This window comes from Trichosurus vulpecula, chromosome 8 (assembly GCF_011100635.1).
Source record: "Trichosurus vulpecula isolate mTriVul1 chromosome 8, mTriVul1.pri, whole genome shotgun sequence".
In the NCBI taxonomy this organism is placed as follows: domain Eukaryota; kingdom Metazoa; phylum Chordata; class Mammalia; order Diprotodontia; family Phalangeridae; genus Trichosurus; species Trichosurus vulpecula.
Genome location: NC_050580.1, coordinates 219,681,093 through 219,703,154, shown reverse-complemented (window position 1 = coordinate 219,703,154; position 22,062 = coordinate 219,681,093). Strand labels below are relative to the sequence as shown.

The 22,062-nt window shown below is 37.5% G+C and overlaps 1 protein-coding gene across 3 annotated transcripts in view; it reads left to right on the top strand.

Moving 5' to 3' along the window:
• The window catches only part of PPP2R5E (protein phosphatase 2 regulatory subunit B'epsilon), a 166,712-nt gene that overhangs the window by 128,649 nt on the left and 16,001 nt on the right, over positions 1–22,062 (top strand). For all 3 annotated transcript variants that reach the window (XM_036734579.1, XM_036734580.1, XM_036734581.1), the window contains exons 6-11: positions 11,929–12,059; positions 12,175–12,234; positions 13,250–13,358; positions 15,981–16,034; positions 16,134–16,184; positions 17,301–17,420. In XM_036734579.1, coding sequence (XP_036590474.1) covers positions 11,929–12,059; positions 12,175–12,234; positions 13,250–13,358; positions 15,981–16,034; positions 16,134–16,184; positions 17,301–17,420 — 525 coding nt within the window. The remainder of the gene's footprint in view (positions 1–11,928; positions 12,060–12,174; positions 12,235–13,249; positions 13,359–15,980; positions 16,035–16,133; positions 16,185–17,300; positions 17,421–22,062) is intronic.

The following is a 22,062-nucleotide window of genomic DNA, read 5'->3' as shown; positions in this document are numbered from 1 at the left end:
CTACTGTTTTCACCTTATGGTTATGTAACAACCTAAATTACTATTACTGCCTCGGAATCAGGAAGATCAGGGTTTTAGGCCCACCTTGAAACATACTGGTTGGCTGTTGGCCTTCACCTCTCAGTGCTTCCATGCAACTCTCTAAGACTTTAAGTTCCCCAGAATAGTTGCCATTCTGCATTGATAGGAGTTTCTGTCTGTCCTGAGAGATTTCTATATGAATGAAACCATAGGTCTAGACCTGTAAACTAAAATAATTTGTTAAGCATGTCCATGTACATGTATACACATACACACAGACACAGATACACCTTTTAGCTACTGATCTGAAGGAACTTGTTCATTCATCAAGGAAAAAGCTAGAATCTTTCTGAAAAACAGTTTAGTAAGGAATCAAGAATCAGGGCTAATGAACCACTTCTTTATGCAGGATTCTCCTCCCAAATAGTGAAATAACTATGCTTATAACCCAACCTGGGTTATTGATTTCCCATGAGCGTTTACCTAACTGCCTTTGTGTTAGATCCTGTTGCAGAGTACTCTATGTTAGTCCTTTAAGGACATTAAAAAATGAATAGGAAATGGACCCATGTCTTTAGTAAGTACATATACACAAATAATTATAATGCATGGTTGAATATGACAAATGCAGAGGATAGGTATGAATGAAGCTCTTTGGACTTTTGAGGTTTGGGAAATTTTCTGACTGTGGCAGGGGACAATTCATTTGAATTCAAGGAACGTTTATTTAGGGCTTCAAAATCTGTATACAACTGTACATATAAATCTGTACATACAATATCTGTGCATGAAAGCACAGAAAGAGAGAGACCACAGAGCTCACAGGGGAGAAGAAATCATTTCTGGCTGAGAAGATGAAGGAAAACCACATGGAGGAAGTAACATTTGACTTGGGCCTTGAAGAATGGGGAGAATTTCAGTAGTACTTTTTGTGTATGATTGTATGAATTACTTTATACTTTGTTTTGACTTTATTATGTATTAGTTTAATACAGTACATTTTTTTTTATCACTGGGGGTTTATTATGGTAAGAGCACATTTAAATACATTTAAAGTATTTCTGAAGACTGCCTTCATCGAGTTTACAAGTCTAGAATGCTAGTGGTTGCTAAGAGACATACTGCTCAAATATCCCCGTAAGCATATCTACTGCTGTGGATTGCTATTTAGTAATTTGTATTTCACATCGAAAGTTATATTTAGTAAAAAGGTGCCATAATTATCATGCAAATTATGTAAATCACTCAGCCTGTCCTTAAAAGTGACCTTTTGTTATTATGTTTTAAAACCTTAAAATATATTGGATAAAATAGAAATCAACACATTGGGTTTCAGATTCTAGCTTGAAATGTCATAAAGAATCTTGAATTTCAGCTTTAAAGAAGAATGTTTTCAAAATCATTCTATACTTCTTAAAATGTTTTGCTTTTTCTCCTTGAGAATGGTGTTACTTAGAGCAATGGTTCTCAAAGTGAGACCCTTTCAGAAGGTCTGGGCTGTCAAAGCTTTTCTTTCTATTTTGTTATTCACTTGTGTCTGATTCTTCATGACCCCATTTGACATTTTCTTGGTAAAGAAACTGGAATGTTTTGCCCATTTCCTTCTCCAGTTCATTTTACAGATGAAGAAAATGAGGTAAACAGGGTTAAGTGACTTGCCCAGGGTCACACGGCTAGTAAGTATTTGAGGCTGGATTTGAACTCAGAAAGATGAGTTCTTCCTTATTCTAAGCCCCAGTGCTCTATCCACTGCACCACCTAGCTGTTCTTTATACTGAGATGTTTTAATTTCAAGTATGGCAACTATCAATAGCTCTTGGTGAATGAGAGCTCCTTGATACTTTTTAAGAGTATAAAGGGGCCCTAGAGCAAATAAAAGATCCGTGCATTTTTATATGGAATTTATGAGAAAATTATCCCCAATTAAATAAACCTCTTCCCTCTACTCCACCCATAAAAGCAAAGTCACTAAACCCCCTTCATCCTTGTTTCAGGATAACATTCGTTTTTTCTTAATCTTTCATGGGTAGCTGACAGAATTCATGATTGGTTTAAAAAAGAAAGAAAGAAACCTAACAATAAATTTATTTCATGGTATCATAGATTTAGGGATTTTGTAGGCAATCTAATCCACCCCTCTTGTTTTCCAGAGAATGAAACTGAAGAATCCTAGAGGCAGCTAGGTGGTATAGTAGATAGGGTAGGTACATTGGGCTCGAATAAGGAAAACCCGAGTTTACATTCTGCATCGGTTACTTGCTAGCTGTGTTATCCTGGGCAAATCATGTAACTTCTCTGTGCCTGTTTCCTCATCTATAAAATGGGGATAATAATGGAATTGTTGAGGATAAAATAAGACAGTATTTGTAAAGCTCTTTGCAAACCTTATTGTACTCTGTACTCTAATGTGCTCTAACATTTGTTAGCTCTAATTAAGTAAATTTTTATTGGTCTTTTTTTTACATCAGCACAATTTCTCCAATATATCACCTCCTCCCTTTCCCAGAGAGCCATCTCATATAACAAATAATTTATTTTTTAAAGACAAAAGAATAAGAAGAGTAAAAAAAAATCGGTAGGACTAATCACTACATTGCAAAGTTTGGAAACATGCAGTGCACCATGCTTGTGAATATCTTATCTCTGCCAAAGAGTGGGGTGGGAGTGTCTTCTCTTATCTCTTCCTTCTAAGGATGCCTCTTTATATCTTTGAAACATTCACTTTTGGGGTGTGTGTGTGTGTGTGTGTGTGTGTGTGTGTGTGTGTGTATGCTCTTTCCATCTGCATTGTTGCAGTTGTTGTGTATGTTGCCCTCTTGACTCTGCCTGCTTCATTCCATGTTAGTTCATATACCTTTGCCTAGGCCTCTGAATTTATCACATCAGTCATTTCTTACAGCACAGCAATATCCCATCACACAGTTATACAGCAGTTTGTTAAGCTACTTCCTGATTGTTGGCCATCTGCTCGGTTTTTAATTCTCTGATATCACAAAAAGTACCTATCTACCATCATTACATTTGCAGTGATTTTTCCAATGTCACCCAGGTAGTGGGTGACTATTTAGGGTTTTGGACATTAACTCCAAACCTAGGGTTGTTTCCACCGTATCATGCTGCATCTTATTGGAATTAGTCAGAAAACTCGTATGTAAATGGCTTTCTGAAGTTAAAATGGTGAAAGGCATAATTTGGGGAGAAATATTGAAAAATGTTAACTGTAAAGTTGTGTGTTACCTGCTTTAGAGCCCTGAAGATTTCCTAATGTTGGCAAAGATAGGAGTTTTTTTGATTCCTTTAGTCATCCCTAAGTCCCTAAGATAAATTAAAATAATAAAAATTACAGAGCACTGAGGTTTGCAAAGTGCTGTACAAATATCTCATCTGATGCTTGCAACTCTAGTTGCTGGGTATTACTATTATACTCGTTTTATAGATAAGAAAACTGTGGCTGAGAGAAGTCGCATGGCTTTCCAAGTGTTACATGGCTGCTAAGGGTCTGAGGCAGGATTTGAATTCATATCTTCTTAACCACAAGTACTATTCTCTATCTCTTTATCCATTAAGATAACTGCCTTCCATTCCTCAGATAATTTAATGGGGATAATTCAGTGCCTCAGAAAGCCATAGAAGGGACTTTGGACAATCTGTAAATTAATATTAGAAAGAGGAAAAGCATAGTGATATCATTGTCCCCAATGTAGTGTATGTATTCCAAAAGTTAATGGAGAGAAGAAATTTATTTTTTATATTTTTATATTTTCAACCCTGCACTTTCCCTTTACTTCCTCTTTTATAATAAGCATGAATTGAACAGTCTCCTAAGAAGTTTTTTCAACCACATTCTCCCATTCATACCAGGGATACAAAACCCTTTCCTATTTTAATGTAAAAGAACTAAGGTTATGGTCCGTATTAACATTGAATAACTCCGATAATTCGATCATATTTGAAAAGTGATGTTCAAAAATCTGAACAATATGGTGGTAGCTGAGCATTGCCTGCATTTATAAATGAACCAGCCTTATAGGTTTATAGGCTATATAATCAAAAGAGATGGTTAACTTCAGTCTTAGTGAATTATTAGTCTAGTGTAGACCATCCTAGCACAGTAAATAAATATCATCTATTAAAGTTCACCAAAGGACTTGATAAGTGAATCTCTCAACAGATTTGCTTTGTATCTAGCAGATGAAAAATGTCAGAGTGAGGTACATTTTTCAGCTTTTAGGTAGAGTATTAAATGTTAACAGTGGTAAACATACACTTGCATGCACGCACGTGTGCGCGCACACATACATGCACGCACAGAGGAACACAAAAATTCTCATATGCTACCAGTAAATGGTACAGTTTATGTTTGTCTATAAATGAACAAAAAATGTAATATTTTAAATACACACAATATGTTTTGTAGCACTTTTACCTATTGAGATAGAAGAGACTGTACCATAGAAGAAAAAATTGCCTGAGATCAAGATGCTGCTTCCTGGATTGGAATAAAGTACATGTCTGCTTTGCCCTCCACACATCACTTGCCTAAATGCTTGTTCTCATACTTCCCCAGGAAAAACAATGACAACAGCATTTTTTTTTCTTTTTTTTCCCCTTCTTAAATAGTGCCCTTCTGGCTGGAAGGGATGGTTTCTTACCCTTTCCCATATGAGCCTCCTAAATGCTATGCACCAGATTGAAATTTCCGGGTATCTTAAGAACCTGATTCCCCCAGAGCACCCTTCAAGAAGGAGGAAGATCTTAAATTGAGTACAGTTCAGCAAACATTGAGGCAATTAATTACTAGGCTAGCTCCTTGGAGAGATGCAAAGTTTAGGTGTGTCTTATAACCGATTGCTAGAACATTTGTGGTTATAAAGCTCATCAGTCCTTTTTTCCTTCTGTGTGTGTTTTCACGTGTGACAAAAGCTTATTGGGTGATACATCATATATACTGGTTAATTAGGGAAGTTAAGGATTGGCTGTAGTTGTTTTTTACTGTATTTGATATTAAACTGTTTTCTCCATGTTAACTTAATTGTTAACATTATTTAATATTAAGATAAGATTTATTTAAAGCCAACATTTGTTTGAGTGATTAGTGTTCCACGAACACTTTGTATGGACCAACATAGGACTCCATGAAGATTTACAGACAACAGTGGAAAAAGGTTCTGTACTTTTTTGTTTTCCTTTTTTTTTTTAAATTTAAATCAATTGTACAAATATTCACTATCACCTATTCTCTTGTGCAAGGCGCTCTGCCAAACTAATTTAGCATACAAAGAAACAACAAAATAGCCTGTGCCTTAACATTCTGTTGGGGGAAAAGTGACACATACAGTAAAAATTATATAAGTAAATACAATACAGGGTGTTCCTAAAGTCTGGACACATAGGCAATTGACAACAGTGTGGAGTTTATTGCATCGAGTTCATGTGAATCTTGCAAAGCACATCATTTGCATCACAAATGATGGAAATCATATTGAAGATGGTATTTATTAATATTCCAATTAAATAAAAATTTCATTCATTTCATTTCTTGAAAATATGCATTTTTTCCTATGTGTCCAGACTTTAGGAATACCATGTATATTATTGTTTGTCCTTCATTTTCAAAAAGAACCAGTGACATCATGGGTGATGTCTTGACTTGCATGTGAATTGGATTTAAGTGAAGCAGAGTTGCACAAAGTTATCAGCGTCACTCTCTCTTCTTGAGTCATTGATGTCCAGTGGCTGGACAAAAGTTAAGACAGCTGGCAACGGCTTGGGCTAAAGTGGATGACCTTGGTGTCTTTGATGCCTGACCAATCTCTAATAAGAGCTCCACAGCACCAGCTTCAGCCACTGTGATAGCCATTGGAACAAATTTTTCTCATCTGCCCATTCTGCCAGGGACAGTTTCTACATGCTTGGTGTAGACATCTCCCTGGGTGGGGCAGAGCCAAGATGGTGGCTGGAAAGCAGGGATTTGTGTGAGCTCCCCCCCAGGTCCCTCCAAAAACCTATAAAAATGGCTCTGAACAAATTCTAGAGCTGCAGAATCCACAGAATAGGAGAGGGAAGCAGGACTCCAGCCCAGGACAGCCTGGATGGTCGCTGAGTAAGGTCTGTCTCATGGAGCTGGGAGTGAAGGGGAGCAGAGCCCAGCATGGGCTGCGCCCGGACCAACCAGACCCAGAGCCAGGCAGAACAGGCCCTAGCGCCCTGAATCTGTGAGCTGTGGCAGTTACCAGACTTCTCAACCCACAAACACCAAAGACCAACAGAGAAGGTTAGTGGGAAAAGCTGCGGGGAGTGAAAGGAGTTAACAGTTCGGCCACCGCCCCAGGGGTGGCAGAGGTGGTGCAGCTCTGAGGACAGAACTATAGCTGCAGTTGCTTTGGGCCCCAGGCCCACCGGTGGGAGGAATTTAGTGGTGGATCAGAGTGGTAGTGCAGAGCCTGCTTAAGATCTGAGTCTGGTCCAGGCTGGCAGTTCTTGGGGGAGGAGAAGCGCTGGTGCAGCAGAACTTACTGTGTAGAAATAGCTCTGAAAACAACAGCGCAACCGCTCAAGCTTGGGACAAAGTACTCTCTACTACAAGCAGCCATATCCGGACGAAAAACTCAATGGTCAAGTAGTTGGCTGGGAACATGGCAACGAAAACTGACTCAGATTCAGACTCAGACTTTGGAATCTTTCTTTGGTGACAAAGAAGACCAAAACATATAGTCAGAAGAAGTCAATGAAATCAAAGAGCCTACATCAAAATCCTCCAAGAAAAACATGAACTGGTCTCAGGCCATGGAAGAGCTCAAAAAGGATTTGGAAAAGCAAGTTAGAGAAGTAGAGGAAAAATTGGGAAGAGAAATGAGAGTGATGTGAGAAAACCATGAAAAACAAGTTAATGACTGGCTAAAAGAGACCCCAAAAAATACTGAAAAATATACTGAAGAAAACAACACCTTAAAAAATAGACTAACTCGAATGGCGAAAGAGCTCCAAAAAGCCAATGAGGAGAAGAATGCCTTGAAAGGCAGAATTAGCCAAATGGAAAAGGAGGTCCAAAAGACCACTGAAGAAAATACTACCTTAAAAATTAGATTGGAGCAAGTGGAAGCTAGTGACTTTATGAGAAATCAAGATATTATAAAACAGAACCAAAGGAATGAAAAAATGGAAAACAGTGTGAAATACCTCATTGGGAGAACCACTGACCTGGAAAATAGATCCAGGAGAGAGAATTTAAAAATTATTGGACTACCTGAAAGTCATGATCAAGAAAAGAGCCTAGAAATCATCTTTCAAGAAATTATCAAGGAGAACTGCCCTGATATTCTAGAGCCAGAGGGTAAAATAGAAATTGAAAGAATCCACTGATCGCCTCCTGATAAAGATCCTAAAAAGAAATCTCCTAGGAGTATTGTCTCCAAATTCCAGAGCTCCCAGATCAAGGAGAAAATACTGTAAAGCGGCCGGAAGGAAACAATTTGAGTATTGTGGAAACACAATCAGAATAACCCAAGATCTAGCAGCTTCTACATTAAGGGATCTAAGGGCTGGGGATATGATATTCCAGAGGTCAAAGGAGCTAGGATTAAAACCAAGAATCACCTACCCAGCAAAACTGAGTATGATGCTTCAAGGCAAAATAATGGATTTTCAATAAAATAGAGGACTTTCAAGCTTTCTCAATGAAAAGACCAGAACTGAATAGAAAATCTGACTTTCAAACACAAGAATCAAGAGAAGCATGAAAAGGTAATCAAGAAAGAGAAATCATAAGTGACTTACTAAAGTTGAACTGTTTTGTTTACATTCCTACATGGAAAGATGATGTGTATAATTCATGAGACCTTAGTATTAGGGTAGCTGAAGAGAATATATATGTATATATAAATATGTGTATATATATGTATGTGTGTATATATATGTGTGTGTGTATATATATATATGTATATATATATATATATATATATATATATAGAGAGAGAGAGAGAGAGAGAGAGAGAGAGAGAGAGAGAGAGAGAGAGAGAGCGGGCACAGGGTGAGTTGAATATGAAGGTATGATATCTTAAAAAAATAAAATCAAATTAAGGGATGAGAGAGGAATATATTGAGAGAGGGAGAAAGGGAGAGATAGAAAGGGGTAAATTATCTCATAAAAGTGGCAAGAAAAAGCAGAATCTTGCTCTCATCAGATTTCACCTGAGGAGGGAATAACATACACACTCAAGTGGGTATCTTGCCCCATAGGAAAGAAGGCGGAAGGGGATAAAAAAGGGGGGATGATAGAAGGGAGGGCAGATGGGGGAGGAGGTAATCAAAAGCAAACACTTTTGAAAAGTGACAGGGTCAAGGGAGAAAATTGGATAAGGGGGGATAAGATAGGAAGGAGCAAAATACAGTTAGTCTTTCACAACATGAGTATTGTGGAAGGGTTTTGCATAATGATACACATGTGGCCTATGTTGAATTGCTTGCCTTCTTAGGGAGGGTGGGTGGGGAGGGAAGAAGGGAGAGAATTTGGAACTCAAAGTTTTAAAAGCAGATGTTAAAAAAAAAAAAAGGTTTTGCATACAACTAGGAAGTAAGATATACAGGCAGTAGGGCATGAAAATCTATCTTGCCCTACAGGAAAGTAAAGGAAAAGGGGATGGGGGGCAGTGGGGTGACAGAAGGGTGGGTTGACTGGGGAACAGGGCAATCAGAATATATTCCATCTTGGAGTGGGGGGAGGGTAGAAATGGGGAGAAAATTTGTAATTCAAACTCTTGTGAAAATCAATGTGAAAACTAAAAATATCAAATAAATAACAAGGGAAAAAAAGACATCTCCCTAATTCCTTGCATGCTTCGGGTAAACATCCCCCAACTCACCGAGAGTTTTGAGGCATACTGGTTACCCTTAATCTGGTTTAGCCCCTCAGGTGTGGCCACTATACGTGCTACAGCTTCTTGGAACAACAGGTGAGAGTTAGATGAATCAGGTGGACATCTAAGGTAGATGAATAGCCCTGAAAAGATCTCAGTAATCCTTCACACTAGAGGTACTAGTCCTCCTGAATATCCCACACACCCCAAATACAGTGCATAGAATATATACAAAGCAATTTAATATAAAGGGCTGTTTATTAGCAATGGAACAGTTTCCAGAGGCCAAAATGGAAAAAAAATTGAAATAAGAACACAAGAGAGATGTGGTGTACATAGCTGGGTGTAGGGGAGCAGTGTTGGAGCAGTAGTGGCAGTGTTCAGGGAAGGGGCTTCAGTCTATACAGGCTACACCTCAAAATCACAGGGATCCTGAGTGGAGGCCCAGCAGACCCTTGTCTCCTTCAGGGGTAGCAAAGGTAATATTGATTTGATGATTCATCCTTGGGGAAAATGTGGAAGTGTATATATGTGGCACCAAGGCACACATCCAATCACAGGTATTTCCTGCTGGTCAAGGCAGGAATCAGTGGAGTCTCTGATAAATTTTTCTTAAACATTCACTAAAATGTGGTAATAAGTGGAAAATATTTCTTTCCATTGTGATAGATTGCAGCCAAGGGCTGTACTTTAGATGTTTGATTCTATGCCATTTTCACTTTAGATTTATTCTGTTAGATTCAGAACAGGGTCTTTTAATTGAGCTCCTCAGATTTGTTTTAGGAAGATTGACTTCTGTATCAGTGGGAACTTTAGGTGAGCACTTTGACAGATCATTCTATTCTATGTTCACCTTGGCAGCTTGATTATGCTTTTAGTTTGACAGTTTGTTGTTGTTAGTCATTTTCAGTCATTTCTTGCCAGAGATCCTGGAGTGGTTTGCCATTTTCTTCTCCAGCTTCATTTTACAGATGAGGAAATTGAGATTAGGTGAGGTGAGGGTCAAGTGACTTGCCCAGGGTCACACAGCTAGTAAGTGTCTGAGGCCAGAGTTGAACTCAAAAAGATGAGTACTCCTGCCTCCAGACCCAGCACTCTATCCACTGTGACACCTAGCTATCCCTGGTTTGACAGTAGGCTACCTGTTATCCATATTCTACATTTAAACAAGTTGAATCATTTTTCTCATTCCTTCTGTAAGTATGTGTGTAGGTACACAGTTATTTTGTTTCACATGTCACTGTTTTTCCTTTATTTTTTCCATCTGATTCGATAGATAATTTTGACTTTGCCAGTTACTACTGCTTCTGTGATCTTGAGCAAATTACTTACTTCCTTTGGGTCATTTTCCTCATCTGTAAGGTGAAGGAGTTGCACTAAATGATGGCAAAGGTCTGTTCCAGTCTATGATTCTTTTATCTTCATCTCTTCCTTATATTAAAGGATACACCAAGATATATCTTAATTCTTTTTTTGTTTCATGAAGCAGCTGAAAAGCATCTGATTAAACTATGATTCATTTTTTATTTTATTTTTCTGAAAGATGTATTTTTTTAATGCATCTTTCTGTAGGACTAAAGGAAGGCACCCAGTCGTCTATTTTTGAGGGTCTAATGCAACCATTAGTTAATAATTAAGTTTTCATGAAATAGTTTCATGATTAACCATATGTAACCATAGTTGACTCAAGCTTTATAACCTCCTTCCCCTCCTTCCTTTATGTTGGTTGCGAATTACTCATGAAACTGCTTTACAAGACTTAAAATAGAAACAAAACCAAAAATAAGAAAAAAATACATTCTTTCTATTAATGAGTAATATGGTAGGTCAATGGAGTTAATAGAAGTGTGAGTATGTAGCAGAGTATACAAATCACAGAGCAAAGGATGCGACAAGAATAGCATACTTGCCTGTTGAGTAGTTTTCATTTTTGGCTAACAGTATTTCAGACTTTGTGAACATAATAATATCAGTTATCGCCTGTGTGTGTTTGTGTGAAAGAGAGAGAATGCCACTTGTTCCTTTTTTCATTTGCTTGCATTTAAATACCACTTACTGGTTTTGCAGCTGACACTATTGTTTATGGAACCCGTTTGATGTCCATGGCACTGCCACTACTTCACCAAAAATCGAACCTGCCTGTTTAATTGCTTTCTGCCAAGATGGTCTTTTTAAGTATTCCATGATTATGCCAGATCATGTGATGTTAACTTTGTTTTGTCTAGCCTTTCTAATATTGTAAGAGAATAAAATTTCTTTAATGTTTTAATCTAAACAACAAGAATGAATCTAAAATAACCTTCCAGGTCAGTGAGGAAAAACCACTACATTCATAAGACAACTGAAATTTTGTTAGGGCTACCAGCTTGTGATTAGCTAGGGTAGTCTCAGCCAGTTAAATCTGGCCAGATATTTAGATTTCTCAACATTTTAGCCATTTTGTGTTTTCCTTTTTTTGGGTCAGGTGTCCCTTTCCTGGGTTGGTTTGGCTAGAAAAATATAATCATATCATAGCTGAAATGATGATTTAACCCGTGCACATTTAATTAGGTTTGTTCCCAGATTATGGCTATACATACAAAAACCTTCAAATATGTTAGCCCCAAAGTATCCAAGGAATATCATTGGCCAGATTAAAAATAGGCAGCAGCCTGGGGTGTACTAGAAGCCTTGAGTTCAGTTCCTGATTTTGCTACTTAACATCTGTGTCACTTAAGTTAAATTTACTTCTCTGGGCCTCAGTTTTCTCATCAGTAAATGGTGATTTGACTAGATTATTGTTAAACCTGTCTGGCTCTGAATCCTGTGATCATATATGAAGATTCTGTAATACTCTCTTGCATATAAATAATCTGCCTTTTTTACTTAATATCTTTGATTATTTTATTTGCCTGAAAACTTTTTTGGAAAGAGTGCTTTTTTAGAGTGGTGACATAGACTTTAGACATGAGTATGGTTCTGCTCATCTGCATTTCCTAAAATTAAGTTAGTGCATGAATTTTATTTATTGTTAAATAACATGTGTTATATGTTTGTGTGTTTTCCACAATAGCTTTTGGAACTATTTGACAGTGAAGACCCTCGAGAACGAGACTACCTAAAAACAGTCTTACACAGAATTTATGGCAAGTTTCTTGGTCTTAGAGCATTTATCCGAAAACAGATTAACAATATTTTTCTACGGTAAGTAGTGAGGGGAGAGGGAAGGAAGAACAGTGTAGGGTTTTAGTAGAAATATTAAGTAAACTCGACACATTTAGTTAGTTAGCCTAAGAATGTTTTTTTTTTTCTGTTACAGGTTTGTTTATGAAACTGAACACTTCAATGGAGTAGCTGAACTGCTGGAAATATTAGGAAGGTAAGCACTTTTTGATTTAATTGCTAATCTCAGTTGAATAGCTGTTCTGAAAATTAGAGTCAAGTGGCAAAACTGAAGTGCTGATTTAGATAAATCTTGCTGTAAATTACTTCTTGTTTGTATTAAGCTTGACTAATATCAGATTTTTTTTCTTAATCACTTTGCCCTACAGTTTTTGTGATGATAATTTCACTTGAGTGATAAAAATAGGTATTTTACTTTATTGTAGTGACAGCTATCTAACCAATGGTCTCTTTATTTGTCAAAGGGCATCTTATTCTTGTTAGTTTCTGGGCCAGCTTGTCTCTTGACACATTTGTTGAAAAAATTAAAGGTCACAAATAAATAAAGAAATAAAAAGATTGCTATTCTCAAAGGAAGAGTATGCACACAACTAGCTCTTGAACAGCTGCCTGCAGTTGTGGAATGGATTTGTTAATTACAAGGTTTCTTAAGGCAGATTAGTGTACTTTATCTGTATTCTTTGTTTTTAAACTGGATAATATAATTGACTATTCCCATTCATATTAGGAGAAAAAATGTGTGGTCTAATGTGGGGATACTCTTAGTGAGGTCTTGTTACCCAGTGATGCATGAGCCATAAAGGTATTACTGGGATGGGAAGAGAGGAAACAGGATGTGTGAAAGAGGGAGAAAGTGTGAATCGAGAGGGACATATTCAGAGAGGAAATGAGCAGCAACAAGTGATTCTTTGAAGGAAGGGAATGGGGAAGGTAAATGGGGAACCAAGAGATCTTTTAGTGAAAAGAGCATTTGGAGTCTCCTCTAGTGATTAGATAGGGAAGCTTTTCTATAGAATCAAGAACAAGTCTCTAACTTTTACTCCTTACTGATGAAGAGGAATTTACTAAATCTTGATTTTGAATTCTAGTGCTTTTTTTTTGCATTGTTAGTATTTTTGCATAGAAAACTGGTTCATTCTTATTATTTGGTAGATAACTTAATTTGTTGCATAGTGACATTGCTAATTTTTATTTCTTTCCTTTTTACCTAGTATTATCAATGGCTTTGCTTTACCTCTTAAGGCAGAACATAAACAGTTTCTGGTGAAGGTGTTGATTCCTTTACATACTGTCAGGAGCTTATCTCTCTTCCATGCACAGGTAAAATATTTTAAAGTGGTGTTTCATGTATCTACAATAGAATTTCTTGATATTTAAAAAAAACAATGTGGTCACTTAAAAAACTTGCTAAAATTTTACTGGGAAATTAGTTGTAGCTATATTGGAATCATAGAATTTTTTAGTGCTTTGAAAGAACCTTAGAGATTGGCCTAGTGCAATTCCCTCATTTTGCGATAAACTGAGACAACAGATTAAATAATTGTGATCTTCACAGTTATATAGTTGTTTATTAAACATTGAGACTGTGTTATATTACACCTTGTGTTTTTCTCCTACCTTTTGGTCACCTCCCTATTTCCCTTTCCTCTGCAAGGACCTGTGCAGACACAAATGCTCTCTGATCTTTAGTCTGTCTCCCTGTATTTTTTGTCCTACTTTTATCCATCTTGTACATCATCTTATTTGTTTGCTAAGTTATTTTTCATACTCAGCATGTCACTAAAGGGGTTGCTAATCTTAGTAGCTTTTTAATTCTGTATCAAAATTCTATTCCTTTCTCTCCTCCTCTCCTATATTTGAGTTTGACGAAATATGTAATACATTTTTCCAAGCGCTTTTCTTCTTTAAATGTTAAACCCTTATATCAAAGAGATTTTAGCCCATGTGTTTTTAATTTATCTTTAAATGTTGCCTCACAAGGATGACTGCTTTCCAAAAAATTTTATAGGCCCTTCCTTCAAATCCTTTTTTTTTGTCTTTGGTACACAAAATCACATTTAATAAGCATATAAAAAAATGTTTACCCTAAATGAATTTACTTCGGACTCAGAGCTCAAGATCTCATCAGGTTCTCTCTATGCCAGGCACTTCGTTTTTCTGCATACCAGTGTAACAGAGTTTTGCTTATGTTGGTCAGCAACATTTTTAGTAAGTTCTCATTACTATACCAAAGCAAATTACTATTTTGCTGGTCTTGCTGGAGAGGCACTGTTGCAGAATCTTTGTTCAAAAAAAGATTTCTCAGATGAAGCTCAGAGAATTTAAAAATTAACTGGAATATGACTTTTTTTCTTTCATTACATAAACTATAACCAGTAACTTTATTGTAGACGCTCCCTAAAGCTCTGTCCTGGGTCCTCTTCTTTCCTCTCTCTACACTTTCTCTTAGTGACCACATTAACTCCCATGGGCTTAATTATCTTGATTTAGATGACTCAGTATCTACCCAGCCCCAGTTTCCCCTCAGCTTCAGACCTGCCTATTTGACATTTCAAATGGTATATCCCAAGACATCTCAAACTCAGCAAGTCCAAAACAACTTACTGTGTTTCCTCCTACCAGGGGTGGGGAACCTGCAGCCTCAAGGCCGCATGTGGCCTTCTAGGTCCTTGGGTGTGGCCTTTTGACTGAGTCCAAATTTTACAGAACAGATCCTTTTGTTAAGAGAATTTGTTCCTTGAAGTTTAGATTGAGTCAAAGGGCTGCACTTGAGAACCCAGAGGGCCACATGTGTCCTTGAGGCCGCAGCTTCCCCGCCCCTGCCAGCCTAAACTCATCCAATTCCACACTATTCTATTTCTGTCAAGGGTACCACCATTTTTCCAGTCTTTCAAGTTTTGTAACCTCTGTGTGGACTCCTCACGGGCACTAAACTGTCATATCCAATCAGTTTCCAAATCTTGTTTCATCTTACCTCCATGACATCTCTTTCATTGCACCCTTCCTCTCTACTTACATTTTGGTTCAGTTTTTTATCACCTCAGACCTTTGCCTACTCCAGTCCATCCTAACACACTGCTGCCAAAACATTTATCCTTAAGCACAGACAGGACCATATGGATCCCCTTTATGATCTTGTCCCAACCTGCCTTCTTAGCCTCCATTGGACACTATTCTGCCTCTCTTCCTCTCAGATTCTGTGATCAGTCACCTGGTCTTCTTTTTGTTCTTCATACATAATACTACACCTCCCATCTCTGCATCTTTGCACTGAATATTCCCCATGCCTGGAATGCAATGCCTCATTTCTACATCATAGAATCCCTTTCTTCCTTCAAGACATAGCCTAACCACCATCTTCTCCATGAAGCTCCAGCTGCTGGTGCCCTCTCTCTCAATCTTTTATTTAACTACTTTGTATTAAATTTGTAAATACATATTTACATGTTGACTCTCCAGTTAAAATGTAGGGATCATCACATACTTTGTATTTGTGTTCCCACCACGTAGTATTGTGCCCAGCACATATATTGTAGGTGCTCAATAAATGCTTGTAGATTGAAAGATCGAACCTACCATATGACCTGGAAATTAGTAAGGCTTGTATACATGATCTTTTTTTTTTTCTGAAACAAATTCATTCATTTGTTCTACTATGTTGGACCTCAGTTTCCTTATCTGTAAAAGAAAGTGATTTTTATAAGGCGTCTTCCTGTCTTAAGATGCAAATGACTATAATTTTCTTTCCACTAGAGTCTAGTAATAAAAATGTCTTGTTTTTAAAAATGGTTTTCATTTTGGATTTTTCCTACATTGAGTTAAGGTAAAATTTAGTCAACAGAGCATTAAATATTAACACTGTGTACTTTTAAGTCCTAAAGAGAGCTTTTTGGAGTTCTTAGTGAAGAATACTTGTAATCTGGTATTTTCCCTTTCTTTCAGTTGGCATATTGCATAGTACAGTTTTTGGAGAAAGATCCTTCACTCACAGAGCCAGTAAATATTACTTTGGTACTTTTTGCAATTTGAAATTCCTTTTCTCTATTGCTGTGGATTTGAAAAATTAAATGTTCTTTTTCCTTTCCTCCCATTTAGGTTATTAGAGGGTTAATGAAATTCTGGCCTAAAACATGTAGTCAAAAGGAGGTAAGTTCTTATCAGTATGTAAGTTTCATAGTCCTAAGTGAGACCTAGCAACATATCTGTGATGGTTTTGCCTTTACTGGTGGTTTTCTTTTTTTGACAGAATTGTTAATGTTACCATAGAAAGGATCTGAAGCATATGTCCCCCTCCAAAAAAAGTTCACAAATATGCAGAAAATTTCTGTTATGTCATAATGAAAGGATTGTCATAGACATTACATTTTAATTTAGTCCCCCTTTCAAGTAATTTTCATATTTCCTTTGAAGTTATCTTAAAGATATCTAATTCATGTCACTTAACAGTTATCTTTGTACCTAAGTATCTAAGTGCCTCTTGCCAGATTTGCAGAGTTTAGCAATCAGCAGGCATTTATTAAGTGCCTAACATGAATCAAGCACTGTATTTGGTGAGGGAGACATGGGAGCAAAAATTGAAAAGATCCCTGCTGAGGGAGACGTGCTTATATGAATATATACAGAATAAATACAAATACGTAGCTTATCCAGTACTGCTACTAGGAGATTCACTGTCCGCTGTACATTCTTAGTGGTGAGTGTGTGTGTGTGTGTGTGTGTGTATCAGCCTGTAGATATTTGTACTTGATTGAATGCCTTTAAGGGTTTATATAAATTTATGTATACATTTCTCAGTTCCTTAGAGCAGCCTCCTTTAAAACTGTCCAGCATGTCTCAAAAAATGTCCTCATGATAATTCACACATACATGCCACATGTTGTAGCACTAGCCCCGATCTTGTGACAAAAGAAGGTGATATGCCAACAGTTAGTGAAGGTCCTCTGCGGCAGTGTGTACCTACTATGATAGAGTACAGGTGTACTTGTTAGTGATAGGAAATGATAATATGTCATTGAAATGCTTCATGTCTTTTTTTTTTTTTTTTTGGAAATCATTTTCAAGGTATTAGCTTAATTTGAAAAGGCATCCTATGTCAAATACTTTGTAAAGTAAAACACACGTATCGCGTGCCTTAGTGTTTTTTCTTCCTTTATACAAGTTTTTCTTAAACAGACCGTAGTATAATCACATTCTCAATATCTAGTAAGTTTCAATATAAAGATCTTGAAATTTTGTATTTAGCATGTGCTTGTTGGTTTCTAGGTCATGTTCCTTGGAGAGCTGGAAGAAATTTTGGATGTGATTGAACCTTCACAGTTTGTTAAAATTCAGGAACCATTGTTTAAACAAATTGCCAAGTGTGTATCTAGCCCTCACTTTCAGGTCAGTGATGGAGAAGACTCACTTCTTGTTTCTTGTTTGTTTGTTTTTAATAGTAAGCCATAATATCCTGTGCCTGTAGACAGTGGAATTGTTTTGGTTAAGTTTCCTTTCTGTGAGATAGAAGTAAAATAAATTTTAGGAACCCATGATTTGATTGACATTTTTTGGTCTGTGTAGGCAGTTACATCATTGGAAAGATCAATTAAAGCTCGTACAGTATATAGCCACATTCAGTAGGGAAAAAAAAGCACTTACTAACATCTTTGGGGCCATATGCCAGGGAGTGGAGGGCAGTAGAAACTTACTAGAGCCCCATCTAGGCTTTTAAGTTCAACAAAGACTATTGTTGGGAAGTAGATTTGTGATGGAGAAATTTCTTTCTTGGCTGATAAATTGTTGGCTTTTGTTGTTTCTCTCTTACAACTTAGAACTAAGAGAGATCTTAGGGATCATTTTTTATACCTCCCTTGTTTATAGGTTAGGAGATTTAACCTTCCTAGGCAGGTTAAGTGATGTAGGTCATCTGGGGAGTTAAGAAGCAGAGGTGGGGAGGAATTCAAAGCCAGGTTATCTACTTCTGATGCTGGTGCTCTTTCTGTTAAACCACTCTGCCTTTTAAGTGTCCTTAGTATCATTAAAATTAGGCAAAAGACACTTAGGTTTCAAACTCATAAACTTGACAAAGATTGACTCCCTTTATAAATCATGTTAATTGCGTTAAATTTGTTTCATAATATATCCGCTCTAAGGGAGATTCTCTTTAACTTCTACCATTCTTCCCAAGTTGGAGATATTAATTAACAGTTTTATTTTTCATTGAGGTGCTCAATGTATTTATATCATCTTATGATAAGATCATAGCACGACAGTAAGGTATGCATAGGGACTGTATAATAACACCTGTCTGCCTAATATCTAGATGAAAATAGATTTCAGGTAGATATGTGGCTGTTTGATAATGCATGTAGATCACCTTATAGATCATACATCTGGATTTTGGACAGAATTTTTCATTTTTTGTCAGAATTATTAGTACTATATATATGAGTTAGCGATCTATAGCAAGTATCTAGAGGACTAACATTCAGAGTTGGTTGAGCTTTGTTAGGAAAAAAAGGACAGCAAGAAAACCAATTTTTTGGAAAGGAGGAGGAAGGGAGGTATTACTGATTTTCTCCCTTCATTTTGGGGTAAAAGAAGAGGATCAAGGAAGGAAGAAGCCTGCCACTTGGTATAGAGGAAATACTGATAACTGATCACCAAGAGAAGGTAGAGCTGTTTAATTCATATTTGCCTTTCTCCGTGCCATGGAGAACAGTCTTCAAATTGGTAGGGGGAGAGCAGAAACGGCCAATAGGATGTCAATACTCAAGACACGTAGGTGATAAGAGAATACCTAACTGCCAATCATATTCATGTGACCAGACCCAGAGGAACTACATCTCTAGAGTACTGAAGGCACTGACAGATGCTAGTACTGAAACATTGTCAGTAACCTTTGAAAGACTGTAGAGAATGGGGAAAATACAGTAAGATTAGAGAAAGGCAAATACCCCAGTTTTTAAAAAAGGAAGAGAATGAAGTCAGCAAACTATAGGCCAGTGAATTTGACTTCAGTTAAAGGAAAAATTCTAGAAAGTGTTATGGTAGCAACCAGTATTACAAACTCTTCTTCAAACAGATCTAGAAAATGTACCAGACTGAATCTTGATGAGGAAATCCAAAAAAAGTCACAGTGAGTCCAGCTCAGCTTAGCATCGGGAAACGGAAGAGGGATCTGTGGACTGGGGATGGTATTGGTCCACAGGTGAACACTCCAGGACCCAGAGAAAGGCTGTGCACTAGGACAGAAGGAGGGCCCAAATCTTTCCAAGGGCACTTCCAGGTTTATATTGGGCCTCTGTGACAGTGATAAGTACAGACTTGAAGCTTTTTCACCCATTATCTAGTTCTGAGTCTCAGATCCAGGATGGTCAGAAGGAGACCTGCACAAAGGAGTGATGTTCGAATTAGGGAGGCCCTGGATTGTATACAGAGAAAGGAGGAAATTCTGAACCATTAGCAGAAGCAGTGGTGTAGCTCATACACCAGAAGCAGAGCAGGGTCTCAATTAAAGCATCTAGCCCAAGCTGCAGAGAAATAACCAAGGCAGGAATTCCGGTGAAAGGGGAGCCTACAGAACCACTCTGAACCAACGGAGCTTTCCAGCCAATAGGGGTGGAGTCTAGCAGCAGAATACTCTTGCGTAGACCCAAACCCAGACCAGGAACTTGCAGAACTCAGATGAGGTGTGGGGGGCAGAGGAGGAGCAAACAATCGGACTTTGTCCTAGGTCAGACCACTTTGGAAGTATTGAATGATCACAGATCCCCAGCCTGTCCCTGAGATCCTGGAATAACACAAATAGTAACAGGAGGTGGGCAGCATGTTTTATCATAAGTCCTTTCGATTCCCAGCTGGTTGTTATGCTACAAGTTCAGCACAATAGTATTCTGTCACATTTAGCTACCATAACTTACCTTATGCTTATCTGTCTCCTAGTTTATGGGCACCCCCTCAAATTCTCATCCTTTGCCGCTTCACTTATGATAAAACATGCTGACCACCTCCTGATAGAGAAGTGAAAGACTCAGGATGCAGAATGTGACAAACTTATTTGAAAATGGCCAATGTGGAAGTTTGTTTTGATTGACTTATTCATGTTTGTAAAGAGTTTTGTTTTTCTTGTGTTCTCATTTAGGAGCGGAAATAGGAAGGTGAGAAAGTAGATCTTGATTGATTAAAACAAAACATTTTTTAGAGAAGAAACTATTATTAAAAGAATAATCGGTGAACATAAAGAAAAGGAAGCAGTGATCACAAAGAGTCAATTTGGGTTAAACTTATTTCCCTTTTGACCAGGGATCAAGAGGATAGTATAGCTAGAGTTTCTCTAACTTTAGCAAAGCAGTTGACAAAATTTTTTATAGTAGGTTTTCTTGTGAAGAAGATGAGCAATATAGGTTAGGTGAAAGTACAATTGGGGGATTTTAATAGATTGAATTGCAAGAGTCAAATTAGTAATCATTAATGGCTCGATGTCACCTTGGCAGGAAGTCTCTAGTGGAACATCCCTGGCATCTGTGCTTAACAATGTGGTGCTTAACATTTTTATGAGTAACTTGGTTGAGGACATGTGTGGCATACTTACCAACTTTGCAGATGATTCAGAACTAGGAGAAACAGCTAACATGTTTTATGTCCGAGTCAGTAGGAATGTTTACTCAAATCTAATAGGATGAAATTTAATAAGGACAAATTAATATCTTATGCTTAGATGAAAAAAATCAACTTCACAGTAACAAGGATGGAGAAGGCTTGTCCATATATCAGTTTGTCAGAAAAAACCCTGGGGATTCATTAAGAATCATAAGTGTACTACGATAGCCCAAGGTTGTCAGTGTAATCCTAGGCTGCTTTAAGAGAGGCCTAGTGCCCAGGATTACCCATAGTCGCACTCACCTCTTCCTTGACCAAGTCACCTGTGGTATTTTGTTGTTAGTTCTGCACATTATATTTTAGGAAAAGCATTGATAATATTGAGAACTTTCAGAATTGGGCAACCAGGACTGTGAAGGATCTTGAGTTCATACCACATTGTGATCAGTTGAAGGAACTGGGTGGGGATAGCTAGCTTGGAAAATTTTAAGACTTTGGAGAGATGTTCTGTATATCCAGGCGTTTGAAGGGCTGTCACTCAGAAGAGGGATTAACCTAGTGCTACTTGTCTCCCCTTGAAGGTAGAACTAGGGTTAATGAGGGGTCGAAGATGCCAAGAGGTTTGATGTAAAGAAGAGCTTCCTTGGCCACTTAGGGAATTGATGAATTTACCTTCACTGGAGTTAGGTCTTAAGCAAAGGGCTGGATGACATTTTTTAGATATGTTGTGCAGGAATTTCTTTTTCAGATAAGGGTTGGACTAGTTGGCCTCTGAGATCTCTTCTAACTCTGAGACTGGGGATGGGGATTGGAGAGGAACAGTTGAGGATGGCATGTATTTGAACAGTGTTTGTAGATCACAGCAGCTGAAAGTAATCTCATTTACAACACCTTGTTCTTTTTATTTACTCTTGTGCATTAGTATTTTTAAATGCAGTCCTGATTTGTGTATGATTATTTTTGTATTAGTTTTAATTGCCTTAGTAGATCACAGGATCAATAACTCAAGAGACTTTCCTTAACTCTTCTGTATTCTTAGTGTATTTAATGCCTTGTATATCGTAGATACTCAGTTGAGTGAATAACGACTCACATTTATATAACATTTTATGGATGATAAAGCACTTTCTCCCCAATAGACCCTTGATGTCGGTAGTACAAGTTTTATTGTCCCTAATTCCCATATGTGAAAAGTGAATTTCAGAGGTTATATGTCTTGCTTAAGGTCACACAGCCAGTGACGAATGGCATTCCAGGTCTTCCCCCTCCAAGTCCAGTGCTTCAGTCTGAATAAATGCAAAGGTGGGAATGATTGAAGAAAAGGAATGAGAGAATGTCTATTTTAGAAAATGAAAAATGCCTCAAATACTATAGTTAAACACATTGTGGATACAAGATGGCGGTACCTTTTTTTTTTTTAAACATGCTGTCAGTTACTAATCTT